General features: G+C 40.2%; 1 protein-coding gene and 1 pseudogene across 1 annotated transcript; both read left to right on the forward strand.

The window, feature by feature from the left end:
• Positions 1–7,116: 7,116 nt before the first annotated feature.
• Positions 7,117–8,892, forward strand: LOC133260951 (olfactory receptor 52K1-like; annotated as a pseudogene).
• A 5,352-nt stretch (positions 8,893–14,244) lies between these two features.
• LOC133260952 (olfactory receptor 52L1) lies at positions 14,245–16,200 on the forward strand. The gene has a single exon (XM_061439577.1). The coding sequence runs from the start codon at positions 15,247–15,249 to the stop codon at positions 16,198–16,200; it is 954 nt and encodes a 317-aa protein (XP_061295561.1). The 5' UTR covers positions 14,245–15,246.
• Positions 16,201–18,090: the final 1,890 nt, after the last annotated feature.

Consider the following 18,090-nt stretch of genomic DNA (forward strand, 5'->3'; position numbering starts at 1 on the left):
ATATTCAGGACTGATTTCCTTTAGGATGGACTGGTTGGATCTCCTTGCAGTCCAAAGACTCTCAAGAGTCTTCTCCAACACCACAGTTCAAAAGCATCAATTCTTCGGTGCTGAGCTTTCTTTATAGTCCAACTCTCACATCCATACATGACTACTGGAAAAACCACAGCTTTGACTAGATGGACCTTTGTCAGCAAAGTAATGTCTCTGCTTTTTAATATGCTGTCTAGGTTGGTCATAACTTTTCTTCCAAGGAGTAAGTGTCTTTTGATTTCATGGCTGCAGTCACCATCTGCAGTGATTTTGGAGCCCCCGAAATAAAATCTCTCACTGTTTCCACTGTTTTCCCACCTATTTGCTATGAAGTGATGGGACAAGATGCCATGATCTTAGTATTCTTAATGTTGAGCTTTAAGCCAACTTTTTCACTCTCCTCTTTCACTTTCATCAAGAGGCTCTTAAGTTCTTTGCTTTCTGCCATAAGGTTGGTGTCATCTGCAAATCTGCAGTTATTGATATTTCTACCAGCAATGTTTCATCCAGCCCAGTGTTTCTCATGATGTACTCTGCATATAAGTTAAATACGCATGGTGATAATATACAGCCTTGAGGTACTCCTTTCCCTATTTGGAACCAGTCTGTTGTTCCATGTCCAGTTCTAACTGTTGCTTCTTGACCTGCATACATATTTCTCAAGAGGCAGGTCAGATGGTCTGGTATTCCCATCTCTTTCAGAATTTTCCACAGTTTGTTGTGATCCACACAAACAAAGGCTTTGGCATAGTCAATAAAGCAGAAGTAGATGTTTCTCTGGAACTCTCTTGCTTTTTCTTTTCTTTTTTTTAAATAAATTTATTTATTTTAATTGGAGGCTAATTACTTTACAATACTGTATTGGTTTTGCCATACATCAACATGAATCCACCACAGGTATACACGTGTTGCCCATCCTGAACCCCCCTCCCACCTCCCTACCCGTACCATCCCTCTGGGTCATCTCAGTGCACCAGCCCCAAGCATCCTGTGTCATGTATCAAACCTGGACTGGTGATTCATTTCATATATGATATTAGACATGTTTCAATGCCATTCTCCCAAATCATCCCACCCTGTCCCTCTCCCACAGAGTCCAGCAGACTGTTCTATACATCTGTGTCTCTTTTGCTGTCTCTCATACTGGGTTATCATTACCATCTTTCTAAATTCCATATATATGGGTCAGTATACTGTGTTGGTGTTTTTCTTTCTGGCTTACTTCACTCTGTATAATAGGCTCCAGTTTCATCCACCTCATTAGAACTGACTCAAATATATTCTTTTTAATGGCTGAGTAATACTCCATTGTGTATGTGTACCACAGCTTTCTTATCCATTCATCTGCTGATGGACATCTAGGTTGCTTCCATGTCCTGGCTATTATAAACAGTGCTGCAATTAACATTGGGGTACACATGTCTCTTTCAATTCTGGTTTCCTTGGTATGTATGCCCAGCAGTGGGATTGCTGGGTCATAAGGCAGTTCTATTTCCAGTTTTTTAAGGGATCTCCACTGGTACTTGATCTCTGATTCCTCTGCCTTTTCTAAATCTGGCTTGAACATCTGGTTCACGGTTCACATACTGTTGAAGTCTGGCTTGGAGAATTTTGAGCATTACTTTACTAGCATGTGAGATGAGTGCATTTGTGCAGTAGTTTGAGCATTCTTTGGCATTACTTTTCTTTGGGATTGGAATGAAAACTGACCTTTTCCAGTCCAGTGGCCACTTCTGAGTTTTCCAAATTTGCTAGCATATTGAGTGCAGCACTTTCACAGCATCATCAAGCCCCAACTACTCATCATAATTTTTATATATTGTTGAGTTTGATTTACCAATCATTTGTAAAGGATTTTTATATATCTGTTCATGAGGGTTTTTGGCCTGGATTTTCTTGTTTTGTAAGTCTTTAATTTGTTATCAGTTAATACTGACCTCATAAAATGAGTAGGAACGTGTTCCCTCCTCCCCTATTTTCTAAAAATTTGCATAGGATTATTGTCTATTTCTTAATTGACAATATTTATCAGTAAAGACTTGATCCAGTTTCCTCCTTTTAACTTCATTGCCATAGATTTCTTCTCGGATTTCACTAATTCTTACTCATTCAGATATCATGTCTTTCTTCTCATGCCCAGAATATATGTAGGAAATCTACTAAGTCACTAATTTATTATCATCACTGCTCTGCTTAAACAACTCCCTTGTTTGTTGTCTTCCTTGACCTCATATTTAACACAGTGTTATTCAGAAGAGCACTTAAGACCTGTTGCAGCCTGGGTCCAACCTCCCTCTTAAATCTCATTCCTCTCCACTAATCCTTCAATTTTCAGTTTTTGGCTATTTAGCAAGAATTCCAGACTTTAGTAGTTTTGGTATCTTTAATGCTAATGTCTGATCCTGAAATATTCTATTCTCACTTTTCAACTTTCCTCTTAATATTGTCTCATTAGTATACCCTTCCTTGATTCCCACAGGCATGATTAGATTCTGTCTCTCCAAGTGTTTCCATCTCTCCAAGGTGTGGCCACAGAGATCTTTGCTTGTACCTCTGCTTGCCTTTGGTGATGCTTTGCTTTAGCTTGATGTGTATCTTTCACCTGACTCTAAAAATCCGTATTTCTTTCTTTCGCAGCCCTTAAGAGGAACTCAAGAAATACTTTTATTGATCTAGATTATTGATCCAAATCCTCTTGAATGTTCTTGGAGCTTTGGTCTTGTCCTGACCTCTTGATGTTTTACCCAATTTCTGAATTTAGATGAGGATTTGAGGATTTCAGTTAGATGGTCCATGTTTACGTTAATCTAATGTTTTAGTTTTAATAATTTTCTTTTTGGGGGGCCAAAGGGCACATGGCTTGGAGGCTTTTAGTTCCCTGACCAGGGGTTGAAACTGTACCCTTAGCAGTGAAATCGTGAAGTCTTAACCACTGGACTGCCAGGGAACCCCCAACTTCTCTATTTTCTGAGTCTTAAGTTCTTGTTTCAGTTCCTCATCCTCTCCTTCAGTTCCACTCAGATTAACCTTTGTATTGCTCCTGCCTACTCATACCTCTTCCAATGAGGTTCTGACCTGATATTTTCTACCTTATAATACCAATATCCTGAAGTTTCAGAGATATCCTAGCATCCTCTAAGATAGAATGATCTGTCCTAAGCTCATTGTTACCAAGCTTTGCTTCAGTGTTAGAAAGTTGAGTGCTTCACGTTAGTGTTCATAATCTTGGCTCTATCTAAAATGACACCTACTGTGTCTTCTTCCCTCTGGAACTGGGTTAGTACCCTTAGAACACGGCTTTTCTAAATGGAGGAACTGGTTCTGGGCAATGATCATTTCCAATCAAATTGCGCTATTCTCTTTTAATATAACTTGTTTTAACCTCTATCTTTCTAATTAAGGATTATCTTTCTGAAGACATACAAATCTGGCCAAGTCCCGAACTACAAATTTTCAAGTATTTGTTCTTATTTTTCCTTTGGCTTCATTAAAAAAATACTTTTTTTTCTTCAAAAAACAAATACTTTTTTTCTTACTAGATTTGAAGAATACATGAAGACTCATGCATACCACCACACATGTCCTTTTATGTACACACTCAATTTTTCCAATCCTTCTCAATCCAATGCAATGTCCAGATCCTCTATTCGCTTGAATATTCTCTCATCGATTAATCTGGCACCACTTTAAGGAGTGATTTTAGTGACTGAGTTGAATCAAGTGTAGAGAAATTGGTTAAGAAGAGACAGAGCTGAAGGTAATCTCACTAAGGTGAGATAAGATATGGATGGCAATACCTACAGGACTTGGCCTGCCCTTGTGTCTACCATTTTGAAATCTAGCACAGGAGACATTTGGCATTTTCTCCAGCCTTATTCCATGGCCAGATTCTCTCATCTTATAAACACTGTCACCTATTAATCCATTCTTCCTCTCACAGTCCCACCTATGTCATGGGGTCATATAGGTAATATTGTAGCTGGTCCTGGTGTTGTCCCTCCCCATCTCCCTGCCCTCCTCTTACCTTCCCTAAATCAGTTTGCTTGGTGATCAAATTAGGTGTCCCATTTCCCATCACAGGATGTCTCTCCTTGCTTCTGGCTGCAGGCCCTTAGCCCTCTCTTGACATGGCACCCTGGAGTATGATGTTCAAAATATTCCCCATTGGGGCTGTTCCTTGAAGACTCAGTAACTAGAAGAGACTCTGTTAGACCTTTGCTTGAAGAGGGAGCAGAGTACTAATTGGTGTCTGGGTGGTGGGAGTTTCACTTTGGATCCCTATAGGCAGTGGCTGAAAAGGTACCCATTAAATACCCTGTTCTTGGGACCTGACTGGTAGCTTAACTTCTCATTCCTCGTAGGTCAGTGCACCTCTTTGGTGAGTAATGTTTAAGGGTAGGCCCAAGGAAGAGAGATTCGTATAGGCTACATCTACAACTTAATTTTTCCCCCAACCTTCCCAGATCTGGATAATCTGATAGGCTGTCTGGGGGTAAAAATGCATTGTATTGATAACAGTAGGGAAAAGGGGAAATATCACCAATATTGATGATGTGTACATCATCAGAGATCTATCTAGATCTTTTTGTGTTGTATATGGGCTTCTCTGGTAGCTTATGTGGTAAAGAATCTGCCAGCAATGTGAGAGACCCAGGTTTGATCTCTGGGTTAGGACGATCCCTTGGAGAAGGGAATGGCTACCACTCCAGTATTCTTTCTTGGAAAATCTTATGGACAGAGGAGGCTGGCAGGTTATAGTCCATGGGGTCACAAAGAGTCAGGCACGACTGAGTGACTAACACTTTCACATTGTGTCATATACAAGGCGGGGGCGGGGGTGGGGGTGGGGTATTGGGTGTGTGAGAATTACTTCCTCCAAAGCAGGCAAACATCCTGCTGGTTCTGGCACAACAGTAAGTTATTTATAAGTTGGCTCCTCCTTGAAGCCTGCAGGGTGAGCCTTAGGGAAACATTTATGGAGGCCCCTGCATCTGCCTCCAGGAATCCTCTAGCTCCAGGATTCTTAATCTCATTTTACTACTTCCCTGATGGAAATAAAGGAGTTGAGCTTACTGAATTAGACTTTCCCTTGAGGCATAAGGTTGATAATGAGGGACATTTGCTGGGTCCTCAGGGGATAGTTGGGCCATTAGATTTAAGTATTTCCTACACAGTCCTGAAGACACTGTTTCATTCCACAAAGTTGGCTGAGGCTTAAGGTTGGGCAGCTTTTTGGGTAATCTGAAACAGGTGCTCAGGTGATCAAAGCCACATTTCTTGACACCTTCCAACACCCCTTCCCTCACAGCACCATATTCTGGGGATGCTGAGGGAAACAATGTGTGTTGGGAGGGAGAAAAGGAGCATTATCTGGGAGGATATAGTATTTTTGACTGGGTGGCTCTGGGTTACTACTAAACAACATCCACACATGGGATGAAACTATCTTTTTTTTTTTTTTTTGGAACTTACCATCTTTTGTCAAATCAAATGCATTGCCTCTGAATTGCTAAAGTTTCTGTTGCTCTTAATCAGGTAACTCCTAATGCCTCATTTACTTCTTGTAATTCAGTGACAATAAAATGACTGTTTCTAGCATTTGATAAGGAATTTTCACATATTGTATCTCATTGGATTCTCATAATGATCCTGTGAGGTAGGTTTTAGTATGTTCATTTCACATGTGAGGACACTAAGGCTTGAAAATGGTTAGATGCTCTGCTTAAAGTCACACAGCAGACATATGGAAGAAATAGTACCTCGAACCAGGATCTTGACTTCTGGTCCAGTGTTTATTCCAAGACACCAGAACTACAGGTCCACTCAAATCTCCTTATCTTCCAAGCCCTTATACCTTTTGCTGTTATCACTTAGTCTCCTTAGCAGCTATGGTTTAAGGTATGGGTAATAGTCATGTAATTTCTCTTGGAGAGAAAAGCAAAATGTTCTTGGTCATTTTAAAGCTGCACTGTTCCTTCTTTTTTTAATTTCTTTTTTTTAAAATTGTAGTATAATTGCTTTACAATGTAGTGTTAGTTTCTGCTGTATGAAGGAGGAATCAGTTATATGTATACAATGTAATATTACTCAGGCATAAAAAGGAATGAAATTGGGTCAACTGTAGAGATGTGGATAGACCTTGAGTCTGTTACACAGAGTTGAGTAAGTCAGAAAGAGAAAAACAAATATTGTATGTTAATGCATATATGTTCCTTCTTTTCTGAACTGTGCTCCTGGGCTAACTTCTGCTCCTCTCCCTCATGGTTAGAGACTCCTTCTTGCTGCCATTGAAAGTATGAGAGGAACCCAGCTGTAATGTCTCTGCCTGGAATGTGAATCATTCTATGCTCCAAAACCCTCTCGGACCCTGGGCCCAGGTCTCTGCATGTTCTTGTGCTTTTCTTTGGCATGAGAGGACTGTGGTACTGGCGGTGTTGGGGTATGCTGGAGAGACACCCAATCCCTAAGTCGTTCTTCATCCGCCATGCTATTTGGTTCCTGTGCTGCCCACTCGTGGCCACAGTGTCCTGGGCATTCTTCCTCTGCTCCGTAGTAGTCACTATTCTCTCGAAGACAAGATGATAACCTCCTAGCTCGTGGCTCAGTGGATGTGAGATCTTGTCTGATTCTGCCACTAATAACTCTGGGACTCTGGGTCTTTTACTTATCTCTAGACCTTAGTTTTCTAACCTACAAAATGATGGTTTGAGCATAGTACATGTTGGGGATATGTATAATTCTGTACACTTTATGTGATTACATGAAAAACTGAACTGGAAGGTATATCTGATCATTTTATTTTCTGTTCTCAGCAATATAGGTGTGATATAGAGTTTTTGACTTTCATATGATTATTATTTAAAAAATTTCTGTTCATTCCAGGTCACCACAACTCTAAACTTTGTGTCTGCTGCTGCTGCTAAGTCGCTTCAGTTGTGTCCGAATCTGTGCGACCCCATAGACGGCAGCCCAACAGGCTCCCCCGCCCCTGGGATTCTCCAGGCAAGAACACTGGAGTGGGTTGCCATTTCCTTCTCCAATGCATGAAAGTGAAAGTGAAGTCGCTTAGTCGTATCTGACTATTTGCGACCCCATGGACTGCAGCCTACCAGGCTCCTCCATCCATGGGATTTTCCAGGCAAGAGTACTAGAGTGGGGTGCCATCACCTTCTCCAGAACTTTGTGTCTACCTATGTACAATACCACCTTGAAGGAGAGGGAGATACAGAAGGTGGTGAAATCAGATATCTATTGAGATTTTGGGGAAAGAAGCAAGATGTACATTTGTGAAATGATTGGGGAATAACCCAAGGAGGAATCTAATTAGTGTTGGAGTCATCAGGGACCATTTATTCTGTAACCTGGAAGTCCGTGGAGTTTGGAGAAGTGGAATGTCTCCAAATTAAGGAATTTTCCAGATGTTAGGATTTGGAGCAGTTTCAGATGAAGGTTGGTTGTAATAAGACTTATGTGAGGTCTATGCTGATTAGATCAATCACTAGCATTCAGAATTTGGGAATAAGAGCATGATGGGAAGGAGTTTCACTTACAACAGTTCCTGGGCATCTACTTGAATCTGTGATTTACTTAAATTACGTGAACTGCTCCAGGTCACAGATATAGTAGGAAGTGTAATTCTGGAAACTGGTTTCTGCTTTTTTTTTTTGTTCAATGCATTTCCCACTAGACCAAGCTGACTTGCCTCTTTCGTGTTTAAAGATCTTGCAGAAATATCGACTAAATTGAAAATTACTTTTGACTATTTTCTTAGAATAATGGGGAAAGACTGATGGTGATGGTGGAGTTAGTCAGACCACATGTTCTGAGCTCCTAACCTTCTCATTGAATTTAACCTGTTTGCCTTTCTTTGCAGGGGCACTTCACACTTCTAAGTGAGGTGACCACCATGACTTTTCCCAATAATTCTCATCTCTTCTCACATACTTTCTTCTTGGCTGACATCCCAGGACTGACTGCTGTCCACATTTGGATCTCACTTCCCTTTTGCTTCATGTTCTTCCTGGCAGTGACTGGGAATGGTGTCCTGCTTTTTCTCATCTGGACAGAATGCAGTCTTCTCCAGCCCATGTTTTTATTTCTTGCCATGCTCTCCTTTGTTGACCTGGTTCTCTCTCTTTCCACTCTGCCCAAGATGCTGGCCATTTTCTGGTTTGGTGCTACAGCCATCAGCTCCTACTCCTGTCTTTTCCAGATGTTCTTCTTCCATGCATCTCTGCCATGGAATCAGGAGTGCTGGTGGCCATGGCCCTGGACTGCTTTGTGGCCATCTGTAACCCACTATGTTATGCAACCATTCTTACCCCAGCAGTTGTTGCCAAGATTGGAGGCCTGGTGGTGCTTTGAGGTGTGGGTTTGACCACCTCCTTTCCAAGCCCAGCCCATGGGCTGCCCTACTGTGGCTCCCACACAATTGCCTACACCTACTGTGAGCATATGGCAGTGGTGAAACTGGCCTGTGGGGCCACCACCGTGGATAACCTCTATGCCTTTGCTGTGGAGATCTTTCTTGGTGCTGGGGATGTGGCCTTTATTGCCTACTCTTATGGGCAGATTGTAAGGACCATGATTCATTTGCCCTCATCTGAGGCACGTGCTAAAGCAGGCAGCACACGTACAGCTCACATCTGTGTCATTCTCTTTTTCTACAGACCAGGCTTTCTTTCTGTAATCATGCAGCACTTTGGCCAACCCACAGCCTCTGCTGCCAAAGTCATCCTTGCCAATCTCTACTTGCTATTTCCCCCTGCACTGAACCCCCTTGCCTATGGAGTCAAGACCAAGCATATCTGGGAGCACCTGTGTAAAATTCTAAGTCTCAATCATATTGATCCCACCTGAGTGTAGTTCTCATTAGTTGGACCTTGGGGGCCAAGGTGACCCTCCCCTGTGTGATGGGAGCCCCATAAGACCATGCTACTTACCTGGTGGGGACAAAGAAGAGAGAGCAAATGAAGTTATTCTGAGTGTTTAGAAGTTGGGAAATCTCTTCTGAGACCTCTGGTGTTTAGATATTTGGATGAAAATCTAGAAGGGCTGGGGTGTATCAGTTGATCAATCAGCAAGTACTTTTCTGGATACCTTTTCCCCTAAAAGTTTGTTATTTACTTGTCTTGACAAAATAAGTGCATCAGGTAATTAAGAAATAATTAGACTTTAATAGATCTGGATCAAGTGACTCAGGAGTTCAAATGAAAACATGGACCACCTCCCACCACCATGACACTGACACATAGCCTGTTTGTGGAAGCAATAAGACTCCCTCTATCAGAAAAAACTTTGGCATCACAGAAACTGGCAAATTCTGGAGATACTTTAAGTCTTAAGATTATGAGAGAAACTCTGTAAAATATTCGTGTTCCATCTGACTCCAAAATTGCCAATAACATTTAAAATCTTTATTCTTTGTATTTTTCTAGCCTGTTTTTGAGATGGCTGACCCTCTATGGCTCTTATAGTATTATGAATTTTTAACTTCTCAGGTTAATAATAATTCTTTCTTTCCTCATTTTTAGTCTCTGGTACAAAAAAAGTTTGTTGCACACAATAATTATTGTTCTAATTCTTGCTTTGTTTATTTTCGGTCTTCATTTCTAACTCTCTTGCCCATTGTCTTCTAGTTTCTACCATTGGTACTCACTGTAATGTTTCTTGTATGCTGTGAAGTCTTTACACACTCTTGCAATATATGTAGTGTTGAGTGAGGGTTATGTATTTGTAATAACATGTTTCCTTCTTTAGTTCTTCAAGAGTCCAACTTCCTCTAGTTATGTATTGTCTGGGCTCTTCCTAGTGGACATGCATCATCCTGTCTTTTTCCTTGACATTTCTACTCATCTTGAATTTCAATTCAAACCTCACTTTATTGAGGAAGATTTTTTTGAACTAGATAAGGTCACCTGTTTTTTGAACCCAGAGCTTTGTGTGTATTTCTTTCATTATCCTTCACAATTTATATATATACTGATTGAATTAATGATCTCTGTCCCCCATCTCTAGTAAATTGTGAGTTAGATGTGTTGTCTTATTATCATAGTACCTGGCACATAATAGGCTCTCAATAAATGCTTGTTCAATAAATACATCTCATTCCTTTCATGGACTGTGTCATCACCAGCATATTTCCTCATCAGTCACATTGTGTTTTTCCATAAATAAATACATAAATCTTCATAAGTGTAACAGTAGGTACTCAATACATTTTTATTGGAGAAATTAAATAAATTTTCACAAAAATGTCATTGCCATTGCAATCACTATTTATAGTACTGTCTTCACTACCATTGTCATGACTAAGGGCACATTAACTTAGTCTTTTCAGGTGTTATAAGTTCAACTGGTGGTATTTTGGATACTATGCAACATATTAGAGGACATATTTATAACACAGACTCTGCTGTGCAGAAGCAAGGAACAAAGAGAAAACTAGCATTTGTATTTCTTCTTTTCTTTATTTCCTCTCCTTTTCTTCATTATTTTCTTCCTTACCCTGAGTATTTACCATGCTGTCAGTGTGATGATGAAATGAACTTGAAAATATAGAAATTATGATAAAATGTGATAGTGCAATGGTAAAGATTGGTTCTAAGTTATAGAGTATTAATTCTCAATGGGAGGCCATGGGCAGAGATGGGGCATGGGTTAGACTGGGTTTAAATTGATGCTATAAATGACCAGAGTTTAGAGACTATGAGCCTGAATTGTTGGGTGGGTAAGTGGACCAGGATTAAATTTATGGTCCCTATGGGGAGTCTGCCTCAGTCCTTCTCTGAAGTGGCTTCTGTTCTATGCACACTGTATGATCCTGTATTTTTCCCTGTTAAATATTAATCTTCAATATTATCAGTAAGAAGAAAGCTTTTCAAAGAAAGGGCAAAAAGAGGAGGACCCCCTTTCTCTTATCCCTGCTCCACTGATGGGAGTGGAAGAAAGATTGGCAGAAGAGAGGGAGCAGCAAAAGCTGCTCCATCAAAGCTCCATCAAGTCTCAAAGCTCTCTATTGATGGTAATTATCACTCAAACCTCCATCCACCTAAGGTATCTCCCTCTACAGCCCTGTGGTTGCTCCCTCTTTGTATTGACATTAGTGTAAAATTTTGATAATATGAACAGCTCTTGTTTTCCTCTTATTCTGTGGTACCCTGAAGCTTAGAGAATAAAACTGCATTATAGATAAACTCTGTCATTTAATGTCTACTAAATGTGTATGAAGATGGTACTCTCATAGTTCTCATATTTTTCTAATGAAAATGTTATACTTCCTACTAAGTGGGGAACATCCATTTTCTCACACCTCTTTTACCTCTGATTTGGAAATGAGTTTACTGTTCTTGTTCCTAAATGTAATGTTCAGTTCTTTCTTTATTTTTGTAAAAACAGACTAGCAATCAAACAAGCACAGACTGGTGCTTTCAAGGTTTGTGTCATTTACACATATCATCCTCTACCTCTCCCCGTTACTAATATCTCTTCTTTCATCAAATGATGGCTTAATCAACATCTTCTTTATTATTTCACTACTCATAGTCCTGGAGGGAGACTTCAGGGTGAATGACCCATTGAACACTCTAGGTTTTCTTATTCTTCATTTCTTTATTCCCAAAGATCCTATCTCATTTACTGATTTCCAAGATGTATACTTATACTTGAACCTTGTTAAAGATTGCTATGCTTGTTTCCAACAGATGTCCCATCATCTATACTTCATTCCTTCCTATCCATACTCCTAGTATGAGGCTTAATAATGAGATTCTGATTGTGTTTCAACCTTCTGCTTAAAATCTTCATAACTTTCTGCTGCCCTTTAAAATGACCTAAAATGTGCATGATACAGTCTTACTTACAGGCCAGGCTAAGTTCCTGAGAACTACATTCCCCAATGTCATGATTTCTTCAAGTCTTTGACAATACCAAGCTCCCTTCTCTCCTGCCTCAGGGATTTTGTATCCTCAGCTTACTCTCACCCTTCTCTTCACTTTTAACCCATTCTTTTGGTCATGAACTTGAATTTAGGATGGCTTCCCTGAACTCTCCAGGCTGAGAATGTTCTCATAAGACACTTTAGTTTTGACTTATAACACTTATAACTTCTATTAGTTATCCTTATGATCATGTATTTAAAATTATCATTCCATGATCTGTGATCACAAGGACCATTTTATCACGTCAGCTGTTGGTGGCTGTTTTTTTGTCCAACATCTATTAGAGTACTTAGATTTGGTAGATATTTAATATCCATTGAATAAATGAAAAACTAAGGCTTCCCACTAGCTATAAGTGAAATGTTTGTAGACTGGAAGAATGAAAAGACTGCACTAGAAACTTTATTCCAAAGGAGAACATGGTCCCCGGGGTCGACTGGTAGCTGCTTTATCTGAGATGGGACCAAGGGCAGAGTTTACCTGGTGATGGAAAGATGTGATAAAGAAGATCCTAGCCTACCTCATTGGAAACTTCCTGGAATGAGTTGTCTGAGATGTGTATTTATCCTATACTTGCTATAGTATTGAAGTTGATGTTTGTATGCTTGCCACAATTCCCCAAAGAGAAGCAGAGTGCTCAATTCACCTGAGACAGGTGGCATTTATCTTAGGTTAGGTCCTCTAGAATAAACCTAATGCAGAGATTTGTATGTACGTGGCTTATTTTGAAGTATATTTGGAAATAACACCTGTCAAGAGTGAAGGAAGCAGGATGAGGCAGAGAAAGAAGTTAAACTGTGATCCAGTTATCCCAGATGCTGATGTTGATTTCTTAGGGATGATCTTGAGCTGGGATGGTACTTCAGTGTTGCTTCATGTTGTTGTATTTATACATAGACCAGTCATTGAGCAAGATATACACTCAGGAAAGAGAAGCAATTTTGTGTGAATCAGCTCTTTGTCCAAAGGAATGGCTCAATTATGATAACTTTTAGCAACAACATTCACAGTAGATGGAAGATAGAACCTACTGAAGTACAAAATCCACTGAAGTATTTATTGGGTCCGAGTTTGACCTGTGAATATGAGAAGTCTGAGCTTATACAGCAATGTGGGGTTTCTTAGCTTCCTGAACATAAGGTTTCTTATCATAGTAATGAGGAGGTACAGACTTAGGAATGATGACCAACACTGGACCAACATTAGCCATCTGGTCAGGGCTAGGTACCACTCCTGGCTTACCCAATCAGCTGTCCCTGGGACAGCAGACTTAGCTCTGTGTGCCTCTAACCAATCGGAAGGTTACATTAGGCTCTATTCAGATGGGTTTGGGTGGCCTCTGGGACCTGCCAATTGGTAATAACATCTTCCCTGCTCAGTACCTTGTTCACAGTCACCAGGACTGCTTTGGAGAAGTATCATAAAAGGCTTTGCCTTTGAGGTAAGATTACAGAACCAACTATGAGTTTGTGTATAATTTATAGTATAACTGATATACATCACTTAATTAATATTTATAAACACAGAATTAAAGTTTTATTTATTTTATTTTTTAACTTTACAATATTGTATTGGTTTTGCCATATATCAACATGAATCCACCACAGGTATACACGTGTTCCCCATCCTGAACCCTCCTGCACAGCTTGTGTTAGCCTGTTACATCATGAAGTCTTTGCCAGCTAGATGATAGTTATAAATTTCAATAAGACATGGTCCTTTAGTTGATATAAACCATTAAGACACTGAAAGAATTTCTATGATATAGATGAAACAGAAACTTGTGGATGAACAAAGAAAGATAATAAAACAAAATGCCCATAACTCAATCAGTGGCTCAAATATAGTCAGTGAATCCTTTTTAAGAGGCAGAAGACAGTGGACTCTGAAGTTTGAAGAAACAGCAATTCAGATATAGAGCAGGAGAAAGAATACATAAAAAGGCCCATGTTAAATAGGATGGTATACTCATATAATTCCAAAAACGTAAAAATGGTTAAAGTAAACTATACATGTGGGAATATTTTAAGTACAAGTCAAAGTTATACAAAAAGATAGGCTTTGAAAACCTTGTATACCAGTCATAAACGTAGGTTTTATTTCACAGATTAAATGAACTAAAAAACATTTAACTGTAGGAGTGACATGATGACATCTGCATTTTAGGTGCATTTAAGAACACTTTGGCTTGAGAATAGAGAGTGGATTGAAAGGATAAGTGACAAAAGCAGAGAGATTTAAGGAAACAATCCAGTTTGGAGGAGTAGGGAGTATGACCTAAACATGGACATTGGGGGTTGAGAAAAAGAAGTGGATATAAGAAGGGTTAAAAATCCAGTCAACAGATACTGTGATTATGTAAAAAGGATGAGAGACAGAACTGCGCATGCTCAGTCCCTTGCACTGAGTAATGCCAGAATCTTTCTGTAGCCCACCAGGCTCTTCTGTCCATGGGACTTTGCAGGCAAGAGAGACATAATAAGCAAGGGTAATTTCAAGTTCGTATATTGGGTTGGATAGGTTGACAGTGATGTAATTCACAAAAACATGGCAAAAATGTGGAGCAGATTTAGGAAGAATAGGTAAGTTAATTCAGTCTTGAATATGTTGAGCATGTGGTATAGATATTTAGGAAGCAAGTGGAAAAGTGGATTTGTGTTTCAGAAAGATATTTGACTTAAAAAAGCTGTTTGGAAGTATATAAATTAAAGCATATAAATACTTAAACTCAGTGAGCTCAATCAGAGATAAAGTACAGAATATGGAAGAGAGGAAAGAGTGAACCCTTGGAATCAGCAACATATAACTAATAGGTAGATGGAGAAAGCGGTGGACTGGGGATATGAGAGAAACAGTGGTAGAGTACTAAGTTATGGAATCTGAGGAATACTAATTTAAAAAAATAGCAGGCTGGTTTATAGTGTTGATCAATGCCAAGGGGCAAAAAAAGAATTCTTCTGTGTAGACACTTGCAGACTAGAAGTAATTGAATGTTTGAGTTTCAACATATCTCTAAAAGCAGCCTACGCTTACGCTTATCCCTAAATGAAACTAGTCTCTCTTAATTAAGATATGTGGATATCTTGCTTTTGCTAAATTATCTGAAAGAAAGAGATTTTCCTCCTAGTATCTGATTTTATTCCCTTGTGTTACAGTTTAAACTTCTTTCTTCATCTCATGAAGATGGTAGCCAGATCTGGACAATGTGATAATCCATAAAGAATGAAGAAATCATGACTTTGGTTTTTTTGCCTCTTCTCTTTCCAAGCCATTGATGACAACCCTGAGTAATTCCAGCTGGAGGCTGATCCAGCCATCCTTTTTCCTGATCGGCATCCCGGGTTTAGAGGAAAGCCAGCACTGGATAGCACTGCCGCTGTGTGTCCTTTACCTCCTTGCCCTACTGGGCAATGTCACCGTCCTCTTCACCATCTGGACTGACCCATCCTTGCACCAGCCTATGTACCTCTTTCTGGCCATGCTCTCTGGCACTGACCTGGTTCTGGCTTCCTCCACAGCACCCAAAACCCTTGCAGTGCTCCTGGTTCACGCCCATGAGATTGGGTACACCGTCTGTCTGATCCAGATGTTCTTCATCCATGCGTTCTCTTCCATGGAGTCAGGGGTACTTGTGGCCATGGCTCTGGATCGCTATGTAGCCATCTGTCACCCTCTGCACCATTCTACCATCCTGCATCCCAGGGTCATAGGGCGCATTGGGATGGCAGTGTTGGTGCGGGGGATACTCCTCCTCCTCCCCTTCCCCATCTTGTTGAGGAGACTTGTCTTCTGCCAGGCCACCATCATAGGCCATGCCTACTGTGAACACATGGCTGTGGTAAAACTCTCCTGCTCAGACAGCACAGTGAACCGAGCCTATGGGCTGGCAGTGGCACTGCTTGTGGTTGGTCTAGATGTCCTGGCCATTGGTGTTTCCTATGCCCTCATCCTGCAGGCGGTGCTGAAGGTACCAGGGGGTGAGGCCCGACTTAAGGCCTTTAGCACATGTGGATCTCATATTTGTGTCATCCTGGTCTTCTATGTGCCTGGAATGTTCTCTTTCCTCACTCACCGCTTTGGCCGGCAGGTGCCCCATCATGTCCATGTTCTTCTGGCCACACTCTACCTCCTGGTGCCACCTGCACTCAATCCTCTGGTCTATGGGGTGAAGACTCAGCAGATCCGCCAGCGAGTACTCAGGGTGTTTGACATAAAAGGACAGATCTGAACACATCCCAATCATTTTCTTCAGAGGTTCTTGCCAGCCATGCTGCTAGGAGCCCATGGTTGGTCTTCTCCACATGGATCAAGTCCATTGTTATCATGAGAAATCTTTCTGGTTATAATAGTCTCATGGCAAAGAACATCATGAACACTTGGCTCCATGGCTGATTGAGATGTGCCTAGAGAGCCTGATTGTGAATATTTCCTCCATCCTTTATTTCCTAATCCAAACATTTCTCTATTCCTGGTGATGGAGGGGTTTGGGGTTAGGAGACACACATGATGGCTCTGGATATGTCATTTTTTCTATCTAATGACTGACTGTGCAACATCTCCTAGAGTGTATATGGAAAGTTCCAGTGTTTGTCCTGTTTTAGTTCTGAGTGTCATTAAAACTTATAAGTGCTATGAGCTTCAGGTCACTAGGCTCCTGTGTAGTAAGAACCTTTTTCAAATCATTTGAGATAGTCACAATGTGAGAAAATACCTTTTCCTGAAATATGGGTGTTATTTATTTAAAACAAACTTATGTGGAGCAGATACTGTGATAGGGAATAATGTGATATCCTTGTATTTAGTGTAGAAACACATGTGAATAGTGACTTTCTTTTTTAAAAGATATGTTGTATTTCAGATTTATTGTGTTTTAATTTACCTATATTTTTCTTTGGATAAAGAAGGAATAAGATAAAGTATTGAATTTATGTATTTTATAAGTATTAATTTAACCAAGCAAAAGTAACCATGTAATTATTTGTATCTCACAACTATAAAATATGCTAGAATATGATGTTGATAAACATAGGTTTATTAGTAAATTTAGAAGCAGTTATGCCAGTGGATGCAAGAGTTGGACTGTGAAGAAAGCTGAGCCCTGAAAAAAAAAAAAGAAAGCTGAGCACCGAAGAATTGATGCTTTTGAACTGTGGTGTTGGAGTAGACTCTTGAGAGTCCCTTGGACTGCAAGGAGATCCAACCAGTCCATTCTAAAGGAAATCAGTCCTGGGTGTTCTTTGGAAGGAATGATGCTAAAGCTGAAACTCCAGTACTTTGACCACTTCATGCGAAGAGTTGACTCATTGGAAAAGACTCTGATGCTGGGAGGGATTGGGGGCATGAGGAAAAGGGGACGACAGAGGATGAGATGGCTGGATGGCATCACCGACTTGATGTATGTGAGTCTGAGTGAACTCCGGGAGCTGGTGATGGACAGGGATGCCTGGCGTGCTGTGATTCATGGGGTAGCAAAGAGTCGGATATGACTGAGCGACTGAACTGACTGACTGACCGATGCCACTTAAACTGAGTTACTCTTTCTGAAATGTGGATATGGAGTGATTACAATGAGGCCTCACTCCATCTCTGCTAACAGGAACTGGGTAAAAAGTTATAAAAGGATTGTCATAATTGATTTGTTGCCTGTTTGTGGGATATCGCCTTAATATTGATCTTAACTATTTTGAGTCCCTAGAAAAGTTACAATGTTTTTTAGTCCTTGAAGAAATCAAGTCACTGGTACCTAGATGTAAGATGCTCAAGTGATCAGAGTATCCTATCTTGAGATTCCATCATGGTAGGGTAGATGGTTAGTGTTTCCAATTTCTCCTTTCTTTGTAAATTTTACTTCTAATAAGTAGTCTTATATTATAAAGCTGAGTATGAAGTCTTTAATTTGGTTGTCACACATGGGTGAGTAAAGGAGGATTGGTCTGAGTTCTTATTGCAGGAGGGATTACATATTCTCATCACTCTTTTCTAGGTGTGGGATTTAAACTATGGTAAATTGTCCTGGGGAAGCCAGTCTATGCTATATCACACACACTGGAAAACAAATACTTTGACACTAGAGGTATTTAGTTTGAGTAGATTATAAAAGGAGTAATTTGCTTTGTCC

Source organism: Bos javanicus, chromosome 15 (assembly GCF_032452875.1).
Source record: "Bos javanicus breed banteng chromosome 15, ARS-OSU_banteng_1.0, whole genome shotgun sequence".
NCBI lineage: Eukaryota > Metazoa > Chordata > Mammalia > Artiodactyla > Bovidae > Bos > Bos javanicus.

What these genes read in the sequence shown, in the direction of transcription:
- LOC133260952 (XM_061439577.1), top strand. Translation starts at nt 15,247, where the DNA reads ATGACAACCCTGAGTAATTCCAGCTGGAGGCTGATCCAGCCATCCTTT.